Source organism: Rhinolophus ferrumequinum, chromosome 18, assembly GCF_004115265.2.
Source record: "Rhinolophus ferrumequinum isolate MPI-CBG mRhiFer1 chromosome 18, mRhiFer1_v1.p, whole genome shotgun sequence".
In the NCBI taxonomy this organism is placed as follows: Eukaryota; Metazoa; Chordata; class Mammalia; order Chiroptera; family Rhinolophidae; genus Rhinolophus; species Rhinolophus ferrumequinum.
This window is the reverse complement of record NC_046301.1, coordinates 48,753,741-48,775,038: the sequence shown is the minus strand read 5'-3', so window position 1 is coordinate 48,775,038 and position 21,298 is coordinate 48,753,741. Positions and strand designations below refer to the sequence as shown.

The following is a 21,298-nucleotide window of genomic DNA, read 5'->3' as shown; positions in this document are numbered from 1 at the left end:
TAGACAAGCAGAGCGGTCGGATCCACTGCCACTGCAGGGGTGGAGGAGAGGAGCCGGCCGGGCCCACGCGCCTGCCGACCGCTGGGGGAGAGGCTCAGCCGCGGGTGGGACCACTGCGCCCGCCCACGGGGACCCCGCGCCGGGCTCAGCCCTGGAGCGCGCCGGGGGACAGTTGGAGTTCCGCATGGCCCGAAGCCCAGAGGCGCTGCTACTGCCGCCTCTGATTCTCCTGCTGCTGGTGACTCCTGCCCAAGTCTCCCCCGATTACCATTACTTCGGTGAAGAGGGCAAAGGCGACACCTGGGAGCAACTGCAGCTGCAGCATCAGGGGAAAGGTAACTGCAGTTCGCGGGTGTGACAGCGCGGAAGGGTGCCCAATCGCTCTATTTTGCCAGCTGGCTACAAACAGACCCTCTTCCGTGGACTTCAAATCTCCGCCCACCTTCGCTCTGGGCTGGTCACTTTTCTCTGAGGCTCAGTTTTCTCATCTGTAAAGTGAAATAGAGACTGCCTTTAAGCAGCTTACATGGTTTTTCCATCTCCGCCCTTCCTACCACCTACCCATGAGTTTATGGATGTGTCTGCTTGGGTCCTGCTCACGTTCTCTCTCCATGTAAACTGCTTAAAGAAGGGGGCAGGTCAGTTTCTGAAGTCAGAGAAGGCCCGGCTGAAGAAGATAGGTAACCAACAGCTGGCTTGACAAGAAAAGCCAAAAATGCAAAGATACAGGGGGAAGAGTGCGCCAGGGAGTTTTGTGTGACGGAGGCTTGATGAGTTGGGACCTGTCTCATAGGGGTTTAGGGAGAAGTCGGGAAAAGAACCCTGTAAAGGGGCGTGGTTAAGCGCTCAATAAGTTGTAGCTGCTTTTAAAAGTGATCACACTCTCTTTTGTTCTACTACTAACACAGCGTCAGGGGCTTTAAGTATCTTTATTGTGCCAATTATGTCATTTAATTTACCACTTGACAGAACTGCTAGTCAGGTGGCACTGTGGCCACTGGACAGGCTCGTGATCTCGGAAGACAAGAGTCAGCTTCGGATAGTGGGCACCAAGGGTGTTGTACCACAGCCCCAACTTGGTAGGCTGTCATAGATGGGACGTGTCAGTTTGCAGTTCCTCTGGGCCACTCACCAGATGCGTGAGCTCGGAATGGTGCCTTGCTCTTTCTAGGTCTCAGTTTCACAACCTGGGACTAATGAGCAGATTCAGTTAGATCATCTATGGCAGGGTGCCTGGCGCAGAGGCATAGCCCTGCAAACATGAGCTGTTGCTGTTACGGTAGTGTCTTTATCCTCCTCCCCTCTTAGAGGAGAGCTTGGCGGGTAGGTTCCCCACCACCACCTGGCCCTCCATCCCTAGACGTGGAGGACTCACTCCTTGGCCCGTGGGGAAAGTGGCTCTGTCTTTGCGACCTGGGCAAGCAGGAGCGCAGCCGAGAGGTGCTGGGCACGGCGCCGGGCCCGGTGTTCATGGACCGCGAGAACCTGGTGCAAGTGCGGCCCTGCGGGCAACGGGATTGTTCCTCCTGCAAGCCCATCGACTGCGACTGGAGGCCCTGAGCCCGGGTGACAGACGGGCGCAGAGGAGGCTGGACCGGTGCGGGCTGGCAAGTCCTCTGGGTGGGCGGGAAGATAGAAAGGGCTGTGTGAGTGGTGGGGGGGCGCGTAGGAGGCGGGCACCTGGAAGGAAGAACTGGCGTCCTAAGCCTGGGGCTTGAGGGTGGTGTGGGGAGAAGAGAGCTGAGCCCGGAGATGTGAGCACCGCTGACATCCGAGGACAAAGGAAGAAAGATGGCGGGGTACGGGGAGGGGGAAACGGAGATGGAGGAGCTGTGACCCTGTGGAAGGGTCATGAGCTTGGTGAAGGCCAGGGACCCACAGGCAGAGGACGAGAGCCCCGCTGAGACCAGGGAATAAGATGCGGGGAGAGAAAGAGAAGGGCGGGGTGGGGGGTGGGGATAGGACATGAACCCAGAGATGGGGAGAATAAGTCTGCGTAGTGGACAAAGACTGAGCAAGGAGTCTGTTGAGGTCTTGAGATCTCAGACCTCGGTTGGAAGGAAGGGGAGGCTTAGCCGGAATGAAAGAGAGGATAGGAAGAGGCGGGGCAGTGGAGATGCGGTTGAGGTACTGAGAGGGAGTTGGGGGGACCCCATCTCCGAAGGCTTGAGCGTAGTGGGATCAGAGATACCTAGTCCAGGGTGCTTAGACTATGTGGAGTGTAAGGATCGCGGGTGCAAATGGCCTCTAGAGCCCAGGTAGGGGACGGGGACCCAGTGATGCGAACCCTCGAATTCTGGGAGTGTAGTGGTATTTCACCTTCTAGACCCTGACTGGGCGGGTCCTCAATGGCCCGCCTCAGTTCCTCGTTTATTTTCCTCTCCTGTCACCAGCTCCAGAAACCCCGGAGCGGAGCTTCGAAAGCGACCCCGCCCACCCGTTACCCAAACTTTGAGCTAGGCAGTGGGCCTCGAGAACTACAATTCCCAGAAAGCGGCACGGCAACGGCGTCGGCTTCGTAAACGTCAACGGCGGCGGGAGCGTCGGGGGCGTGTCCTGTGCTCCGATTGGCCGGGAGCGGAGCCACCGAGGAGCTCCCGAAAAACGCGCGCCTAAGCTGCGCCTTCAGACCTCGTTTCTGTGGCTGGTGGCGGCGACCAAAGTGGCATGGATCTCAGCGAGCTGGAGAGAGACAATACGGGCCGCTGTCGCCTGAACTCGCCTGTGCCCGCGGTGTGCCGCAAGGCACCCTGCGCCCTGGGCGTCGATGAAGCGGGCCGGGGCCCTGTGCTGGGTGCGCCTCCAGGGCCGGGGTGGGGGAAGCACATGATAAGGGGGATGCAAATTGCCCAGGAATGGGAGCCGGGATTGTACCGGATTTGGGGTGGGGGGTGGTGATAGTGGTGATGGCACCGGAAAAAGCGGTGATGATGAAACAGGGAAGGCGGCTTTCACGGGCTCACTGGTTGGATCCCCACTTCCCCCAGGCCCCATGGTCTACGCCATCTGTTATTGCCCTCTGTCGCGCCTGACAGATCTGGAGGCCCTGAAAGTAGCAGGTGAGCCTGATGTGTACATCTGAGAAGGGGGTTCCTGGAAATGTGCAGGGGGCGGGTGCAAACTGGAGAGAGAGAGCAGGAGTTGGGAGAACCAGCCACTCCTTCTCTCCCAACCCATCTCCCAGACTCAAAGACTCTGTCGGAGAGCGAGCGGGACAGGCTCTTTGCGAAAATGGAGGAGGACGGGGACTTTGTGGGCTGGGCACTGGACGTGCTTTCTCCGAACCTCATCTCTACCAGCATGCTTGGGCGGTGAGGGATCCCCGGAGGGGCCGTGGTGGAGGGGCAGCCAGCATGGGCTGGCAGGGATCCGTGGCTGGAACGGGGTTGACTGGGCTCTGTCTCCCACTGCAGGGTCAAATACAACCTGAACTCCATGTCCCACGATACAGCTGCTGGGCTGGTGCAGTATGCGTTGGACCAGGGTGTGAAAGTCGCTCAGGTGAGCTAACTGTTGGGTAGCCCCCATTTAATCACCTCGGGATAAAATGGAGGTATGAGTGCAGTGGGCGATTCACTGTCAGACATATCTGTAGTACCTCAGGAATATTTGTTGCTCCTGTTGACTTCCTACTGCTTTTCCTACCCCAAAAGTATGCCCCACTAAGGACCATAGTGGGGCCCCAGCCCCACCCCCATCCCCACCTATCTCTGTATCCTAAAGGCTTAGTGTCCAGAACAAATCACACATCTGTCTACCTGCCCTAGCCCAGGGCACCCTCCCCTCCTGGACACCTGCCTCATGCTCTTCTCTGGTCCCCCCACCTCCAGCCCCCTCCCCTACCGTCTGCTCCCAACACAGTAGCAGCAGATAGTCATCTTTTTGAAATGTAAATGTCAACATTTAATTTTCTGATCACAGTGAGAATTAAATAAGGAAAACTCACACTCAAAGGGAGGAGAATGAGATTAAATTACAGTAGAGAAATATAAGATGGCATGGCATGGAGTGTTCTGAGGCAAAGAACGAGCTGTTTTGAGAGAATGACAAAGACAAATACACTTGAAAAAGGGAATGGAACAAGGGAGGTCTTGCTGAGGAGGTGGCTGAGGTCCAGGACTGGGTGTGGAGCTGGCAGCGCAGTGCTAGAGGGCTGGCAAGGGCGCTGGCCTCACGGGTTCGTGGCCATGTCAGGGGACACAGATGGTGAGCTGGTAAGCAAATAAAGCTGATTTCTAAGAACAGTAACTGCTATGGAGATCACTTTCCCTGCTACCTTCCCTGACCTAGCCATGGGGCCTCCCTACTGCTGTGTAGCATACTGGAAATGGTCCCAGCTCAGGGCCTTTGCACTGGCTGTTTCCTCTGCCTAGAATGCTTTTCCAGACCTCCAAATGACTGGGTCCTTCATCTCTTGCAGTCCTTTATTCAAATGTCACCACCTCAGAATGACCTTTCCTGAACCTTCCCAACCCCCACCCTCGTTTAAAATGATAACGTTTTCTGATTCTCCCCTATCCTTTATTATTTACCCTGTTTCTTGTCTGTGGCCCTCGCCAGGGTGTTCCACTCCAGGAGAACACGGATTTTTGTCTGATGTGTTCACTGCCATGTTCCTGGCATCTAGTGTATCCCATGACATGCAGCAGGTGCTCAGTAATGGGTAGAATGGGTGCAGCTTGATCAGGGAAAGCGTCTTTGGGAGGTGATGTTTGAGCTGAACCCCCTGAGAAATATGCAGTGTAGGGACAAACTGAGAGAAGAGTATTCCAGGAAGTGGGAACAGCAAGTGCAAAGGCTATGAGACTGGATCATTTGCACAGTTGTTTTCCCGATGTTTGTTGAATACATTTCTGTCACTGCTGCAGGTATTCGTGGACACCGTGGGGCTACCAGAGACATATCAGAAGCGGCTGCAGCAATGCTTTCCCGACATTGAGGTGACAGTCACGGCCAAGGCAGATGCCCTCTACCCCGTGGTCAGTGCTGCCAGCATCTGTGCCAAGGTCAGCCCCTTGCTGTCCATGTCTGACTCCCAGCATCCCTCTAGAGAAGGAGCAGGTGTGGCCCTAAGAGGGAGACCATAAGTACTTGTCTTTCCCACAGGTGGCCCGCGACCAGGTTGTGAAGAACTGGCAGTTTGTGGAAAAACTGCAGGACCTGGACATTGATTATGGCTCCGGCTACCCCAATGGTGAGCAGATAGATGGCAGTAGGCGCTGCCTTGGGTGCTGTCCTGAGACAGCGATACTGGTGATAACACAGATAGGGCAGGCCTGAGAGTCGTTCCACTCAGCCCACAGCAGAAGAGGCTGAGGCCCAGACGGGAGGCCCCTTGCTCGTGGCTTTGTGTGGGAGAGCCCTATTCCAGCTGGCAGGCTCCCGCCCTCTCTATGTCTCTCTGGAGCCCCAGTGAGGGACTGAGACGCACGGTGGGCATCATCCATTTGTTAAGGGGAAAGGAGCAGGGTGAGGACCACTGGCTTGTGTCCACTGCCCGTAGCTTAAATCCATCATTTTCTTCCCATCGTGAGGCTCAGTTTCTTTATCTGAAGTGGCGATGATTGTGCCCTCCCAACACACACAAGGGCAGATTTGAAGACTCAGTGGCTGGGTTCAAGGAATCTTCTGGTCCTTCTGAGGCCCAGGAAGGAACTTGCAGGTGGGTGGGGTGACACAGTAAGTCTGTGATTAGAACTTAGATGAAGCCAAAATGAGGAAACCAGGTTCAGGCCAAAAACAGTTTGGGCCACATTCACTGCTTCCTGAGTACCTGGTACATGCCATGCAGGGCCAAGCCTGAGGATATGGCTGTGAGCAAGACAAACAAGGACCGCCCTGTCCCTACTGAGCTTATGGTTACATGGGGGGAGACAGGCATTAACCTGATGGTCCACAGATGCTGGTTTAATGACTGTTGTTCTTGGTGGGCAAGGGAGAGTCTCAGGCAGTCTCTTTAAACTGCACCTTGAGCAACTGTTGGTAAAGAGTCGAAGGGGAACTGCCTGTGCAAGGTCCTGAGGCAGGGAGATGTCTCAAATTCTAGGAGGTGCCTCAGGTACTCAAGAGGAGGCCTAAGATGAGGTGATTGGGTCTCGCATGCCAGGCTGAGGAGCTGGGACTTGATGGCAGGGCAGGGCTCAGGGGCCATGACCTTTGCCTACCTTCCCCCCGCCCCCCACCAGATCCCAAGACAAAGGCGTGGTTGAGAAAGCATGTGGAGCCCATCTTTGGTTTTCCTCAGTTTGTCCGGTTCAGTTGGCGCACGGCCCAGAGCATCCTGGAGAAGGAGGCGGAAGTCGTTACTTGGTGGGTGTCCTGGAGGTGCTGTGAGGAAGGAGGGAGAGAGGCCAGGGCTCAGCCCAGCTTGGGAGAGCTGCCAGCCTCACCCCACCCCAAGGTGGTCAGTGACACTACCTCTTGCCCACAGGGAGGACTCTCCAACAGAGGAGGATCAGGTGGGACACGGGAAGATCACATCCTACTTCAATGAAGGCCACCGGACCCGCCCCCGCCTCCCCCACCGGTACTTCCAGGAGCGGAGCCTGGAGTCGGCCACCACTCTCTAGGAGCCAGCCTCTCCCCCTCCCCACAGTTTGTGATTAAAATTACTTAAAGCCAAGCGTGGGGGTTATACTTGGGGTCGAGGGGATTGGGGGTGTGCACTGTGGCTAGACCCAGCTACTGACTTTTGCAACCTAAACAAGAAGGGCACTGGTTGATTTTATTTTAAAATATATATTTGTATGATACAGATTAGGAAGGAGCACATTGAGAAGCACCCTGCCTCCAGCTCACTGATGGTCTTACCTGGGTATCTCAGTCTGTTTGGGCTGCAGTAACAAAATATCGCAGACTCGGGGGCAGCCGGATGGCTCAGTTGGTTAGAGCACGAGCTCTCAACAAGGTTGCCGGTTCAGTTGGATGGTGGGCTGCGCCCCCTGCAACTAGATTGAAAATGGCGACTGGACTTGGCGCTGAGCTGAGCCCTCCACAACTATTGAAGGACAACGACTTAGAGCTGATGGGTCCTGGAAAAACACACTGTTCCCCAGTATTCCCCAATTTAAAAAAATAAAATCGCAGACTGGGTGGTTTATAAATAGACATTTATTACAGTTCTGGTGGCTAGAAGTCCAAGGTCAGGTGTCAGCATGGTCATGTTCCGGTGAGGGCTGTCTTCTGGGTCACAGATTGCTGACTTCTCTGTGTCCTCACATGGTAGAAGGGGTGAGGGATCTCTGTGGGGTCCCTTTTATAAGGGCACTAATCTCATTCTTGGAGGCTCCAGACTCATAACCTAATGACCTCCCAAAGGCCCTACCTCCTAATATCTTTGGGGGTTAGAATTTCACCATAGGAATTTTAGGGAGACAAACATTCAGACCCTAACAGGTGCCTTCTAGGTCCTTCCAGACATAGCTCATGTTACAAACATATGCACAGATACATTCTTTCCTAAACTTTCTTTTACACAAATGGAAGCAAACTATACCCTAGATAGTGTACATTACTCTTTGTGCCACATAATATCGAAGGTAATTCCACATGGGTATCTAAAGACTTTCCTCATTCCTTTCATAGCTCAAGAGCCCTCCCCATTGCTTCTCGGCCTTTTGGCTAAGATCAAGTATAAAGAGCCCTCCGTGGCATGACTGTCCCATAGTTTATTTAATGCCTCTTTTTTTTTTTTTAATTTTTTATTGGGGAACTGTGTTTCTCCAGGGCCCATCAGCTCCAAGTTGTCCCATTTTGTGGAGGGCTCAGCTCCAAGTCCAGTCTTCATTTTCAATCTTTAGTTGCAGCCCACCATCCCATGCGGGAATTGAACCAGCAACCTTGTTGCTGAGAGCTCACCCTCTAACTAACTGAGCCATCCAGCCGCCCCTATTTGATGCCTCTTAATGTATGCCGAACTGTTGCTCAGCTTGCTGTTAATAAACCTGTACAGCAGGGAACAATCAGAATGTGCCATCATATCTTGTGCACAGATTTCTAGGCGAAATTCCTAGAGTTGGGCTTCCTGGGTTAGAGAAGGTATGTGTGTAATTTGGAGAGGAGATATTTTGAAATTCCCTTCTGTGGTGGCTTGTACCCAATGGCACTCCTGCCAGCAATGTAAGTGAACAGCAATGTAAGTGAATCTGTCCTGACAGCGACAGGACAGATTTATTTCACTCCGTGGAAGTTTGGAAGTCAGGTGGCTAAACAACTTAAAAAACACTTTTTTCTTTTTTTTAACCCATCTTCCATTTTGCCATCTTTGGTGTTTTGCCTCTCATGGTCTCTAGATGGCTGCCATAGCTCCAGGCATCACATCATAACCTGCAAAGTTTTATCTCCCAGCAGCTACCCTTCCTGGCTAGAAATAGGACACATGTCCGTGCCCAAGGCAATCCCTGGCAAAAGGAGTAGAGTATTTGGGGTAGTCAAGAATTGATACCTTGAGCTGGGGAGAGGCCCATCATTCCCAACCCTTGAACCCCACCTTGAATAGTGGGATTTTAATGGAAAAGAAGAAAGAGCATTTTTAAATAAATGCTCTGATGGCAGAATCCCAGGGCATTGTGGGAATATTATTTATGGAGCCTGTATTAGTTGGCTCTGGCTGCCATGACAAAGTACCACAGACTGGGTGGCTTAAACTATAGGAATTTATTTTCTCACAGTTCTGGAGGCTAGAAGTCCCAAATGAAGCAGATTTGGTTTCTTCTGAGGCCTCTCTCCTTAGCTTGTAGATGGCCACCTTCACTGTGTCCTCCCAGGGTCTTCTCTTTGTGTGACTGTGTCCGAATCTCCCCTTCTTATAAGGACACCACTCATGTTGGATAAGAGCCCACCCATTTAACCTCATTTAAGCTTAATTACCTCTTTAAAGGTCTATCTCCAAATACAGTCACATGCTGAGAAGTCCTGGGGGTTAGAACTCAAGTTATCGTTTTTCCCCGGAAAATAAGACCTAGCCGGACAATCAGCTTGTCATGCAGGGAGTCATGCAGCATCTCTGGTCCCGCTCCCCACTTAAGAACGCAGGACATGGTGAGGACAAAAAGGAACACCCAGGGAGCCATAGACAGGGGAGTCATACCACTATAGTCTCGCTGGCGCCTGGGTTGGAGACACAGCAGGAGCCACACGATCTGCAACCCGCCGTCCGCCTCTCTGCCAACCAACCTCACTTGCTAACTGCAGTTCGCCTCTGTGCAATCCGCAATCCGTGCTTGCTAGTTTAGCCATGACAGTTATATCAGTGGCTAATGGCTAACTGGTTACAGCTGATGGCCAACTAGTCACAGCTGATGGCCATCTATTACCTGAGCCAGCAGCTTTCCACATGAGGCCGAGAGCCTGGAAATTGCTCTCTGGGACTCTGCCCACACAGCTCTAATGCATCTTTTGGAACAAAAAGTAATATAAGACCCGGTATTATATTGTATTACATTAATATTATTCTATTCTAAGACCCAGTCTTACATAAGACTGGGTCTTATAGTAAAATAAGACAGGGTCTTATATTAATTTTTGCTCCAAAAGACGCATTGGAGCTGATTGTCTGGCTAGGTCTTATTTTGGGGGAAACACGGTATGAGTTTGGGGGAGTGTGGTTCAGCCCATAACAGAGCACCTCCTCTCCATGCATTTTCTGTGCTGGACAGTGGAAGCCAGCACTAATCAGCTAGAAGGGTCCCAGACCTCTCTGAGCACCCACTGAGGTCCAGAGGACCTGAAAATGCATGATGGGGAGGCTGGGTCTGGTCTGGGTCTCAGAGCCTGAGAAGCCCACTGGCCGAGATCTGAAGGGTGGAGGGTGGAACAGATAACAAGAGGGTGAAGGGGGTTCCAGGCAGTGGGAACAGCAAATGCAGATACCCTGAGACCAAGGAAGAGCTGCAGCCTCCCTATTCCCCCCACCAAGGGGCACATTCTATTCAAGCCTCAGCCTGTGGTGATTGTAGTTCCAAAACATTGAGCCTGATTTCATTTATAATTCTGCCCTGTCCTCTTCTATGCTGCAAATTTGTAACATCTCAGACTTGCGTTTTTCCCTCTCAGAATTATTAGATTTACAGTTTGTCTTTAAATTATAGGCGCTTCTGACTGCTGAGGTAATTTGCCTGGGCAAGATTAGGAGAAACTGTCCCCCCTTTTCTCACAGCTGGCACCAGGCGGAAACTAGCGGGCACCCTAAAGCTGTTAACTCACAAGTGTTACTTTTTGTTTTTAGATACTTTAGGACTTTAATGTCCATCATGTATTCAACATAAAATACTGACAACTGATAAACAATAGGGGAAAGACTCTTCAGCAAGGATATTCCAGAACTCACAGCATCACTCTGATCAAACACTATAACGAGATACAGAATTGTACACCTGAAATCTATGTAACTTTACTAACAATTGTCACCCCAATAAACTTTAAAAAAAGAAAACACTATAACAAGAACAGTTAAATGAACAAATGATAAGGGAGTTTAACAGAGATTTTTAGTTTAACTAGAGTTTAGAATAACTAAAATGTAAAGAACAAACCAACCTTCTCGATTAGTCACTGAAAGGAAAATTAAATTGGGGAACTTCTAAATCTTATGGAGCTTACAAAGGGAGGAGGAAGGGAAGAGACACAGCTGTTGAAAATATGGTGCTATAAGGTACAAGGTCAAGGATTCCAGCAAATTCTCAAAGTCTCTACATATACCACTGAGAACCGCATTAGCAGAAATATAAATGCATAGAGATGTAAACTACTTGTTATTAAAAACAGACCTTGCTAAATAAACATGGTTTGTCACTTTTATCTCTTTATGAGAACAACAGTGTAAAGAAAGATCTCTAGTTTGCCCTTCAGCCTGGAACTGCTAAATACTACAGGTCAATGAAACCTGAGTTAACAGCTGAGGAGCCCAGGAGATCCCCCCCCCCCCATGTCATTTTAGAAAGGATCAAGATTCAGCACGTAAAAAAAAAAAGAAGAAAAAGAAAAAAAAAGATTCAGCACCTAGTGGACCTCACCCACCCTCCATACTGTGTATCTGTGCGTCTCCAAAAACAATTAACCGCACTTTGTATAATTAAGTCCACAGGCAAGTTTGAATACTGAGATCTAGCCAGAAAAAGTAGCAGCAAAGACAACATAAGCTGGAATCGCTAGAAAAGCTAAAGGAAGGTGTTTTAAGTGCTTCCAGTTCAAGTCAAAATTAAGTCCCACCAGCTTTGCAGAGCTGTGGATATCTTGCTGTTATTTGAGGGGGAAAAATCTATAATAAACATGTTCCTTTGTGAAAAATACCATGTTTAAGTTTTTGAAGCCATTGCTAAGTTACTTTAAATTTTGTACTTTGTTCAAGGGCAAAGTATATATTGGGTAGGATGTGTTCATAGCTGATGCATCTCCAAAAACATCTTTATGAAGGTAGCCAGCTCCTGAATATCCTTGATTTGACGGCATTATACAGAGGCGCCTGGATGCCTCCCACAGACCTATGCCCTTTCAAGGAGATCATATTAAGCTCAAGAGCTTTCTCGAGAAATGTTTTTCCTAAAGCATCGTCTCCTTGGGCATTGCCAATGCGGAGTGGAATATTCATCGTGCTTCTATTCTGGGGCTCCACTGGACATACATAGAATCCTTGAGAATTATCAATAATATCATAAATCATTTGCGATTTGCTGGAGCTAAGCTTTTCCATGGCTGCTGCACCGCCGTTGTTCTTAACCCATTCCAGAGCCAAGCCCATGACGTAGATGCTGAAGCAGGGAGGTGTGTAGTACAAGGAGCTGTTGCGGGCCTGCACTTTGTACTCTAGGATGGTGGGGCGCTCTCTGAGGGCGAACCCTAGCAGGTCATCGTGGATGATGACCAGTGTGACCCCTGCAGAACCAACGTTCTTCTGCGCACCAGCAAAAATCACATGGAACTTGGAAACATCCAGTGGCTTGGATGGGAAGTTTGAGGACATGTCGCAAACCAGCACTGCTCCCACAACATCAGGGATAAAGTTAAACTCCACGCCGTGCATGGTCTCCTTGGTGCAATAATATACATAGGAGGAGTTTGGGCTGAGAGTCCAGGTACTTGGGTCCAGGATTTCTGTGTAACTCCCGAGTGTTGGGTGGACGATATTCACAGTTCCAAACTCCTTGGCTTCTTCTGCTGCTTTAGATGACCAAGCTCCTGTCACCACGCTGTCGGCACACCTTCCTGCTTTCAGGTCTATCAGGTTTAAGGGGACAGCACTGCACTGGCCAGACCCACCTCCTTGAACAAAAATCACCCTGTAGTTTTCTGGATCAGCTAGCAGTTCCTGCACAAGATTCTCTGTGTTAAGAATCTTAGCAAAATATAATGACCTGTGGTTCATTTCAACACTTTTGTAGTCTAATAATTCTTTTTGGATCTCTAACAATACCGAGCGCGGCAGCTTGGCAGGCCCCAGGTTTGAAGTTGACCACCTGCCTCGGGGGGTCCATGGTGCCAGGGTGCGGACAGCAAGTCAGCTGGAAAGTCGCAAATGTTTCCTTTAACAAAAGTCTTTGGATCCATAGCTCCTCAAAGCGGGGTCTCCAGACCAGCAGTATCAAGCTCACCTCAGGGCCCCACAGCAGATATGTGAAGGTCCCCAGGATCTGGTTTAAAATGAGGTTGGCAACAACCCGTGCTTCTTTTTTTTTTTTTTTTTTTTTTTAAAGATTTTATTGGGGAAGGGGAACAGGACTTTATTGGGGAACAGTGTGTACTTCCAGGCCTTTTCTCCAAGTCAAGTTGTCCTTTCAATCTTAAGGAGGCGTTCAGCTTCAAGTTTTTGTCCTTTCAGTCTTAGTTGTGGAGGGTGCAGCTCAGCTCCAGGTCCAGTTGCTGTTGCCAGTTGCAGGGGGCGCAGCCCACCATCCCTTGTGGGAGTCGAACTGGCAACCTTGAGGTTGAGAGGACGCGCTCCAACCAACTGAGCCACCGGGCCAGCCAACCTGTGCTTCTTAAAGCTTTGAAACAATCAAACAATCAGTCCTGCTCTCCTTGGGACAGCTCTGTGTGTTATTATCTCCCTCTGCCCATCTTCCGGTTCCTGTCCCAAGATCCTCACTGATGCTCCTCACCTCCAGTCTCACCCTCCTCTGTCCTGCTTGTAACTGGCAGGTAAGTGTCAGTCTGATGGATCTTCCCCTGTGTAAACCTGGCCCTCATCATCAGGTCGAAGTTGCCTTTGCCTGGGGTTCATGGCCTTCCATGATCTGACCCCAGTTCCTACACTCTGTTCCAGGATCGCTGACTAGAACCTGAAATCTCCAGGCCTCCTGTTTGAAATGTCCTTCCCCCACAGCTTGGTCATTTGCCTGGAGATCCTTCCAAGGCTTCTGTCACTCTTCTTCTTTGAATGCCTACTTATCCTTATTGCCAGTGACACAGAATATAACATCATTAACAACGATAATGGATGACATCAACATTTATTAAGTGTTAATTATGTACCAAGCACTTTCCAAGCGTTTTATTCGACATCGTTGTCATTAGGAGGTAGAGTCTAGGATGCCTCTCCTTGAGTATGAGCTGGCTTTAGTTACTCACCTTAGTGACTAGAAAGTAGGTGACACTATGTGACTTCCAAGACTAGGTTGTCAAAGGTAAGACAACTGTCACCTGGTTCTCTTTCTTGGGAAATTTGCCCTGGGAATCTAGCCACTATACTGTCAGGAAGCTCAAGCCACAAGGAGAGGCCATGTGTAGCTATTCTGGCCAATAGCCCCAGCTGAAGTTCAAGGCAAAAGCCAGCACAAACCACCAGACAGATGGGTGAGTGAGGAAGCTTTAAGGTGACTCCACCCCCAGCCTCTGTCTGCAACTGCATTAGACACCTTGAGCAAGAACCCAGATGAGCCCAGGAAAACCCCAGAACCATGAGAGCTAACAATGATTGTTTTACACCAGGGTGTTTGGAGTTATTACACAGCAGTGCATAGCCAGAACAACTGGCATGAACTCATTTAATTCTCCCAACAATCCTATGAGAACAATGATAATCCCCATTTTACAGACGAAGAAACTGAGACTCAGGGCTGGGCAATATGCCCAAAGTTACAGCATGAGTAAATTGTAGAACTGGGATGTGAATCCAGGTGGATGTACTCCAGAGTCAGGGTCCTAACCACCAGTCTCCATAGTCAATATATTTTCATTCCCTGCCCAGTACCCCTCTCCCTTCTGGTTCCAGCACCTGACTCTTCTTTGGGGGGACCACTCCTCCCCCACCCTCAGTCCCTGTGGTTCAGATGGAACTGATGCTACCAAGGGCCTTCAGGCAAAAGCCCATAACCTAGATCAGGCCAGTGAAAGCAGAGCATCCCCCTGGGCACAATGATTGGTTTGGTGATGGGCTCATGACGAGGCTGGATCAGTGAGAGCCAGCCCTGGAACTTTTGCTGGTTTGACAGAGAAATAGGCCCATTTACCTATGGGAATCATGGAATTTCTGTTCCATCTTTGCTACTGTGAGAAAAAGATACAGATTCCCAGCGTCATTTAAGCACCTAGATACAGTCATTTCTGAAGCTTAGCACTGTCTTGGCTAAATGCACTTTGAATCCAATTGTCTCTTGCAGCCAAAAGAGGCCTGGTTGCTACTCTCCCAATGAGATACCTCTCTTATGTCATTCCATTTTCCCTGAGGTCAGAGAATGAACTTGATCTACTTTAGCACAGTGCCTTGACATAGGAGGCATCCACCAGTCTTGCTCTATTGAACTAAAAGGGACCTTGCCCTGTTTTCCAGGTGAAAAAACCAAGGCTCTCCTGGGGCTTGTGGATGAGGATTAGGAGTAGTGCTTACAACCCAAATCCTGAATCTGAGTCCAGTCCTTTGCCTTAGGGTTAGGACTGGGATTTGGGAGAATGGGGAGGAAGGAAGGGGAGATCTGTACAAGTCAGGGAGCTTCTTGTGCGGCAGGGAGCTTTTCCCCGGTGGCACACAGTGAGAGAACATACCTTCTGCCCTTGTCAGCTTTTCTTCCGACCCCAACCCCTATTTCTGACACCTGAATTTTCCACGTTACTAAAACAAGTGCTCCAGGATATAAGCCATTCGTCATTTACATACTAGTGTGCATCAGTCGCTAACTCTAGGACCTGAGGATTAGAAATGAGACACCATCACTTTCTGGAAATTATCCTTCCCACCTGTTTCCCCAATAAGCAGCCACATCATGCGCTCTAGCTGGCAACTTTATTCAGGGCGGAGAGGAGGAAATGAGCTTGCGTTGGATTATTGCTCGAATAATCTGGAGAGGAGCGAATCTCTGGAGCCCCAGGGAGGAGGGACAGGGCTCTAGAAACTGGAAGGCAGAGAGGGAGAGGGGTGGAGCTCTAGGTGTCTAGAGGGGCAGGGAGGGGATGCGGGGAAAGCGACGCCTCTCCCAGCCAAGGCCAGGCGCCCCCTAGGGGACGCTGCCGCTTCCACTGCCACTCCCGCTCCCCGCAGTGTCCAGGATCCAGGTCCGAGGGTGGCGGGAGTGCGGGAAGGTGGTTTCCCGAGACCTCCGTCCGTGTCTGGGATGCGGACGCACAGAGATGGAAATGTTGAGGCAGTGACCAGCGCCAGGAACTGCCACCCGCAGCCCGTAGCTCAGAACCGAGCGGCAAAGATCCAACCCGTCAGCGAAGGTCTGGGAGAAGGGGTGGAGTTAGGACCCGAGTGGGCGGAGTGCAGACACCTTGGGGGCGTGGTCGTGTTGGGGCAGGCGGAGGGCGTGTTGTGGATCTCGGCCTTCGGAAGCGACAGGCCGGGAGGGAGTTCCATTGAGAGTAGGGGCCTGGGCGACGGCAGGGGCGAGGTCCTGGGGCGGGCATTTCCCACCTCTGGGTGCTCCCAGGATTCTAGGGGAGGGGCTATAGTAGGGGCGGGGCCGTGTGGAGGGAGAGTAGTTCCTACTGGGGGGGGTCAGATTAAGGCTGGGCCTTGGGGAAGGTAACTCGGGCCTTTGGATCTTTCAGGGGGGACTGTAGATGAGCCTACGACAGGGACAGTCCTTTGGGAGGGCAAATTCGGATTCAGTGGGCCTTAGAGAGGCTACTGGCGTATGTATTCCACTATGGAAGTTGGGCTGCAGAAGGGCGAAGGGTGGGAGCGGGAGTCTTGGGAGTGACAGTCCAGACTCTGGGGCTTAGGTGGGTTAAGACAGCACATAGTAAGGGGAGGTCTCAGCCTCTTCCCCACAACTTCTGTCCCATGCTCACCTGCCCATAGGTACTGCAGCCAGGGTCGCAATTCCTCTTTTCAAGGAGTGGAAGCCAAGTTGGGCCGCAGGTGATATCGCTTTCACAGGTGGCAAACCTGGGATTGTTGTGTGGAGAGAAGAAGATGCGTAAAGGCTCTGCAGTCGCATTCCAGTGGGATTCCAGCTCTCCACGGATCCTTCCCGTGTCTGTCCCTTCCCCAGATCCAGGTCCCTCCTCTTAGGACCACGCCCCTACAAACACCATCCTCCAGATTTCACTCTGCCCCATATTCTCCACACATACCCAGGGCCCTGTTACAGCTGGCCTCATCCCAGCAGACTTCAAACCATCTATTCCAGGCCAGCCCCTTACATTCCCAACACTTTTTGCTTTTCTTTTCAATCAAGAAGCCCCGCTCCTTTTAAAAAGACGTGGAAGACCATGCCTCCGTACTGGAGACATCCACAGGCCCCGCCACTTTCTGTGTAGCTTCTAAACACTAGGCCTCAGCCTTTAGACCTTGGTCGCGTTGGAGGCAGGTCACGCCACTTCAAACACTAGGACCAGCTAGCCTCAGATCCCGCCCTCGGCCCCGCCTAAAACATAGGCCACGCCCCTCACACCCCGCCACTCCTTACCAGGCATCGCAGAACTCCGCGCAGAGCGGCTGTGTCTGGAGTAGACCCAATAGTAGGAAATGGAAGCGAGCGCGGAGGGCAACTTGGAGGTGTTCCAGGAAGGATTCGCACCTGGATATCGGGAGGGACCCGCCCGGTTGGGTCAAGATGCTCAGGGGCTCTGGCCCCTGGCTGGGGCAACTGAAGTAAAGATCACAAAGAAACGCTGGGGTGTGGGGGGGGTGCTGTACTTACCCGGGGCTTGGCTGCCCACAGCGTTCTGGGAGGATTCCAGGGTCCGATGCCTCTGGTGTGTCCATCTCTGAGGGACAACAGGGCCATGGAGAAGAGAACTACTTTGAGTTGGGGTCTTGAATCCTCAGGTACGGTTGGGGAACCAAAGCTTGGGGGTCCCCTGAATAGAGGAGACCCGTTATATCATTCCTCCCAAACATAAAACTTAGAGACACTTCGCTTGAAATACAAATGCAGCTTCAAGTAATAATAATCATTTATCATAATCAGATAATTATATTTTTTTGTCCCTGGTAGTGGTATAACTTCTCAAATGCTTACATGCACTCACAACAACTTTACAACACCCCTATGAGGTAGGTTTATTATTTCTCCTCCTTTTTAATGGCCCACATGAGACCCAGAGAGGTTAAGTGACTTGCCCAGGGTCACACAGCTACAAAATGGCAGAGTTGGGATTTGAATCCAGGCAGTCCGACTTTAGAGTCTATTCTCTTTAACCACCATTCTTCAGCACTAGCCCAGGCTGCTGTAAGCCTCTGTCATAAGGAAATTCTGGCATTGCTATGGTGGAGTGGGGGTTCCTGGGTGTTGTGAGTTAGTCAGGGTCTGGAGTACTCACCTGCCAGTTGCAGCTGGCCTGTGCCCAGATTCTCTGCCAGGCTATAGTGTCTCTGGGACCTAAGTGGGTGTGGGCGGCTCCCTCCACAGGCTGCTAGCAGGATCCACGCCAGGGTCAGTTGCAGGGCCCAAGCCAGGCCCCTGGGTCGAGTGAGGCCCCTGCAGGCCATATCCACCTGTGATATGAGTCAACTGGGATATAGGGTGAAGTTCGGCCGTACTTTTCTGGGAGCTCAGAGTAGTACTCTCTTGGTGCACACCCAGGAGACAGTGCCAGGCAGAGCAGAGAATGGGCAGTTGATGAGGAGGCAATGGCCAAAGACCTTCAAATCCCAGGGGGCCACCAAGGCCTGTCTCTGACCCAGGAGCTCCTCCATCAGACTCTTGTCCCCTCTATCTCTTCAGCCCCAGATGACCTTGGTACCGTTCCCCCTTCACACCCATCAGGGTCTCCCACCCAGTCAGCCGTCAGGCAACCCCTCCATGCTCAGAACTAAGGGGATGTCCTCAGCTCTTTAGATGTCCCTTTTCTGTCCAGTAATTCCTCCCTATCTTCTGCCCAGTCTCCTTTCTCCCTCTCGATCCCTGCTGGCCCCTCTCATGGTCACCTTCTCTCAGTCTACAATCGGCTTAGGGGCTGCCACCCAGGGCTGGGCCTTTGGAGCCAAGCTTGGTTGTGTCAGGATGCGGGCTCAGCTGCTGGAGTCAAAAAGCCCCAGGGCAGAGGAAACTGGGAGTTTGTAGAGATAAGACAATTCTCTCCCCTCTTCTGCCCCCTTGGGCCACCCCTTACCTGTCAGCAGGACTGCGTTCTAGGGTGCTACTGAGACACCTCAAGGTTAAGTCCAGGAAACGGTGGCAGCTGAAAAGGGCGTGGTTTGACAGAGAGGAGGGGTTTCCCACCGCTCCACCCCCTGCTCCAGCTGACCCAAGGCTTGAAGACTTGGGACCAGTGTGTATACATTCTCCTGTTTGCCTTTATGTTGAGGTTATGGATCTATATGTGTGGGGGGTGTTGAATGAGGGTGTGTTTGTGTGGCTCTATGTGTGTGTGTGTGTTTGAGTGTGTATGTGTATGCAGTTTATATGTGTCTCTTGGTTGTGTGGTTGTGTGTGTGTGTGTCTGTGTGTGTGTTCAAAATTCTGGATAAGGAGGACTGTATGTGTCCCAAGCCAAGTGTGTCCAGTTGAGTAAGAGTAAGATAATAAATGTAGGGGAGGACATGTAGGATCAGGGCAGGATGGGTATCCTTTGAAAATGTTGGATCAGTGGATAAAGTCAGTGGATAAAGATTGACCATGAGTGTTAACCATGAGTGAACAAGGGGGTGTTGTCATGTGTGGAGAGGGTGTGTCTGCATCTGAAATGTGTATGTGTGTTTGTGTTTCTCTGTAGTTTCTGGGAATGTGTCCATTGGGAACATTACATCAATTCATCCATTCATTCACCATTTATTGAGCACCTGCTCTATGTCAGATTCTGGGGAAGCAGTAGTGATCAAGACATGAAAATCTCAATCCTCATAGAGCTGACATTCTAGTGGGAGAGTCTGATGAGAAAAACACTCCTGCAGTGGGTATATACGAGTGCATCCATGTGTTGTTTTGGAAGGATAATGTGTCTGTATGTTGGGTGAGAGTTTGTCTATGTGTAGCTGAGCTTCCTTTGGTTTTAGGACTATGTGTATGTGCTTGTGTTTGTTGAGTGTTAGTATGTGTTGATTGTGTGTGTCTGCACTTGCTGAGTGTGTATATGTCTGCATTTTCTGAGTATGTGTTTGCAGAGTGTGAATTTATGGGTATATATTTGTGTGTGTGTGTGTTTGTGGAGTATGTGTTTGTAAAGTATGTGGCTATGAGTATATGAGTCTATGTTTGCTGAATGTGTGTTGGTATGTTCACGTTTGTGTGTATGTTTGCAGAGTGTATGTGTATGTGTGTGTGTGCTCCTGTGCTCACAGAGTGGGCGTATGTGTTTATGTGAGTGATGACCACTACCACAAATCTCTCTCTCTTCCTTTTAAGGCTACTGCAGAGTTTTTGTCTGTCTGCTTTACTGCTGTACTCCTAGATCCCAAAACACTAATTTGCACGCAGTAGGTGCTCAATACAAGTCGAGTAAATGAACAAATCAGGAAGCACTTCTCTGGGGCCCCCTGTGGGCACACATTGATGTACTGGAGGCGTCAGCAACCAAGACCTAGTGGACCTAGCCATCCCCCAGCACATTTGGGGAAGTCCAGCGTGCTCGTAGGTCAGATCTGTCCAGCCTCTGGGCTGTGCCTCCGACCAGCCCTTTCCCTCCCCTGACCTCAGCCCCCAACCCTATGCACGGATTTCAGTACTGCGGACAGGAGCGCACGAGATCAGCACCACGGAGAGCTCCCGCGGCCGCCCGCGGGGGCGAAAAAGGCAGACGCCAGCGGAGTCCGGGCCTTGGACAGAGAAGTGTGAGGAACAGACTCAAGGAGACGGCAACACAAACATGCCGACCAACAGAGACAGAGAGAAATAGGTAACACAGGCAAAAAAGCAGAGATGAGACAAGCGCCCGGGGAACACGAGGGCATAGACCTCTATGTCAGCTTGGTTGGCAAGCAGGGGTAATTCCTGTACAGTGACCGCGCCCTTCAGGGCCCTCGGGCCACTTATAGGCCGGAACCCTTGGACAGCGCCTTCCTCACCCTGCCCCCCAATGCCTAGACTTGGAGTGGGGAGATCTCTGAAGCTTTCCACTTCAACTCTGGGAAGCATGGTCAGTTTGGCCTCAGCTGTAGGAACACTGCCGGAGGATGGGGTGTTGAAAATAGCTTCAGATGCCCCCCTCCCCAAAGACAAGCTAATCGCTTCTATAAATACAGCCCGGCCTGGCCTGGCTTCTTAATCCTGACGATGAGGGAGGGGGTCACTGGAGGGGCTGCAGGATTCCCTGAAGAGGGAGAGGGGGCGGTGTATGAATGTAAATATTTTTGAGGGGGCATTTCCCGTGAAGACGGGTCTCCTCGGTGAAAATGTCACTCTGTAAGAATGGGATGTGGGGGTCTCATGGGTGAGGATAATTTTCCACAGAGAACATGGCGTTTAGGGGTTCTTTCATTGGGGGTGTCCTCACCAGGTTCCCCACATGAAATGTCACCTGTGGGGATTTTTCTCTGCAGAAATGTCTCTTCCTGGGGAAGAGGGTCTTTTGAGAGGAGGCGTCATCTCTCCGAAACCATCTGTCTTAGCAATGATTTTCAGGGTGAGGGGAGAGTTCCTGATTGAAGAACGCTTCCCTGTGGAGACTGTGTCCCTGTGGGAATGTGTCTCCCTGAGGGGTTCGCTGGAGGGTGTGTGTGTGTGTCTGTGGTCGCATAGGAAATATATGTCAGTGAGAATGTCTCTCTCTTGGGGTGTTTCTTGGGTTGGGGGCTTCTCTCTCCTGAAGTCTCTCCTTATCGGGATCTTTAGGTAGCTTGGCTCTCTCAGGGTTATCTGGAGGCTCCTTCCCCCGCCCCTCACCAACCCCCCTACAACCCCGCCCCCAGCGCGGACAGCTTTGGCGGAGACCCGGCTCGGGCGCCCAGACGCAGTGACGGTGTGGGGCCCGCCCCACTTCG

General features: G+C 51.2%; 3 protein-coding genes across 4 annotated transcripts; 1 reads left to right on the top strand and 2 right to left on the bottom strand.

The window, feature by feature from the left end:
- The first annotated feature begins 27 nt into the window (after window positions 1–27).
- RNASEH2A (ribonuclease H2 subunit A) lies at window positions 28–6,616 on the top strand. 2 transcript variants are annotated; one of them, XM_033135142.1, is made up of 10 exons: window positions 28–335; window positions 1,361–1,597; window positions 2,394–2,794; window positions 2,988–3,059; window positions 3,185–3,311; window positions 3,414–3,501; window positions 4,869–5,006; window positions 5,107–5,194; window positions 6,186–6,309; window positions 6,431–6,616. In XM_033135142.1, the coding sequence occupies exons 3-10, from the start codon at window positions 2,668–2,670 to the stop codon at window positions 6,567–6,569; spliced, it is 903 nt and encodes a 300-aa protein (XP_032991033.1). In that variant the 5' UTR covers window positions 28–335; window positions 1,361–1,597; window positions 2,394–2,667; the 3' UTR covers window positions 6,570–6,616. The 2 variants fall into 2 exon arrangements, with proteins under 2 accessions (XP_032991033.1, XP_032991032.1); XM_033135141.1 differs by lacking the exon at window positions 1,361–1,597.
- A 4,788-nt stretch (window positions 6,617–11,404) lies between these two features.
- LOC117038286 (phosphoserine aminotransferase-like) lies at window positions 11,405–12,361 on the bottom strand. The gene is made up of 2 exons (XM_033135151.1): window positions 11,617–12,361; window positions 11,405–11,487 (listed from the first exon to the last, which is right to left on the bottom strand). The coding sequence occupies exons 1-2, from the start codon at window positions 12,359–12,361 to the stop codon at window positions 11,405–11,407; spliced, it is 828 nt and encodes a 275-aa protein (XP_032991042.1).
- Window positions 12,362–15,229: 2,868 nt separating this feature from the next.
- Window positions 15,230–21,172, bottom strand: RTBDN (retbindin). Its single transcript, XM_033134312.1, has 5 exons — window positions 17,701–21,172; window positions 17,079–17,145; window positions 16,845–16,955; window positions 16,225–16,321; window positions 15,230–15,653 (listed from the first exon to the last, which is right to left on the bottom strand). The coding sequence occupies exons 1-5, from the start codon at window positions 17,867–17,869 to the stop codon at window positions 15,426–15,428; spliced, it is 672 nt and encodes a 223-aa protein (XP_032990203.1). The 5' UTR covers window positions 17,870–21,172; the 3' UTR covers window positions 15,230–15,425.
- Window positions 21,173–21,298: the final 126 nt, after the last annotated feature.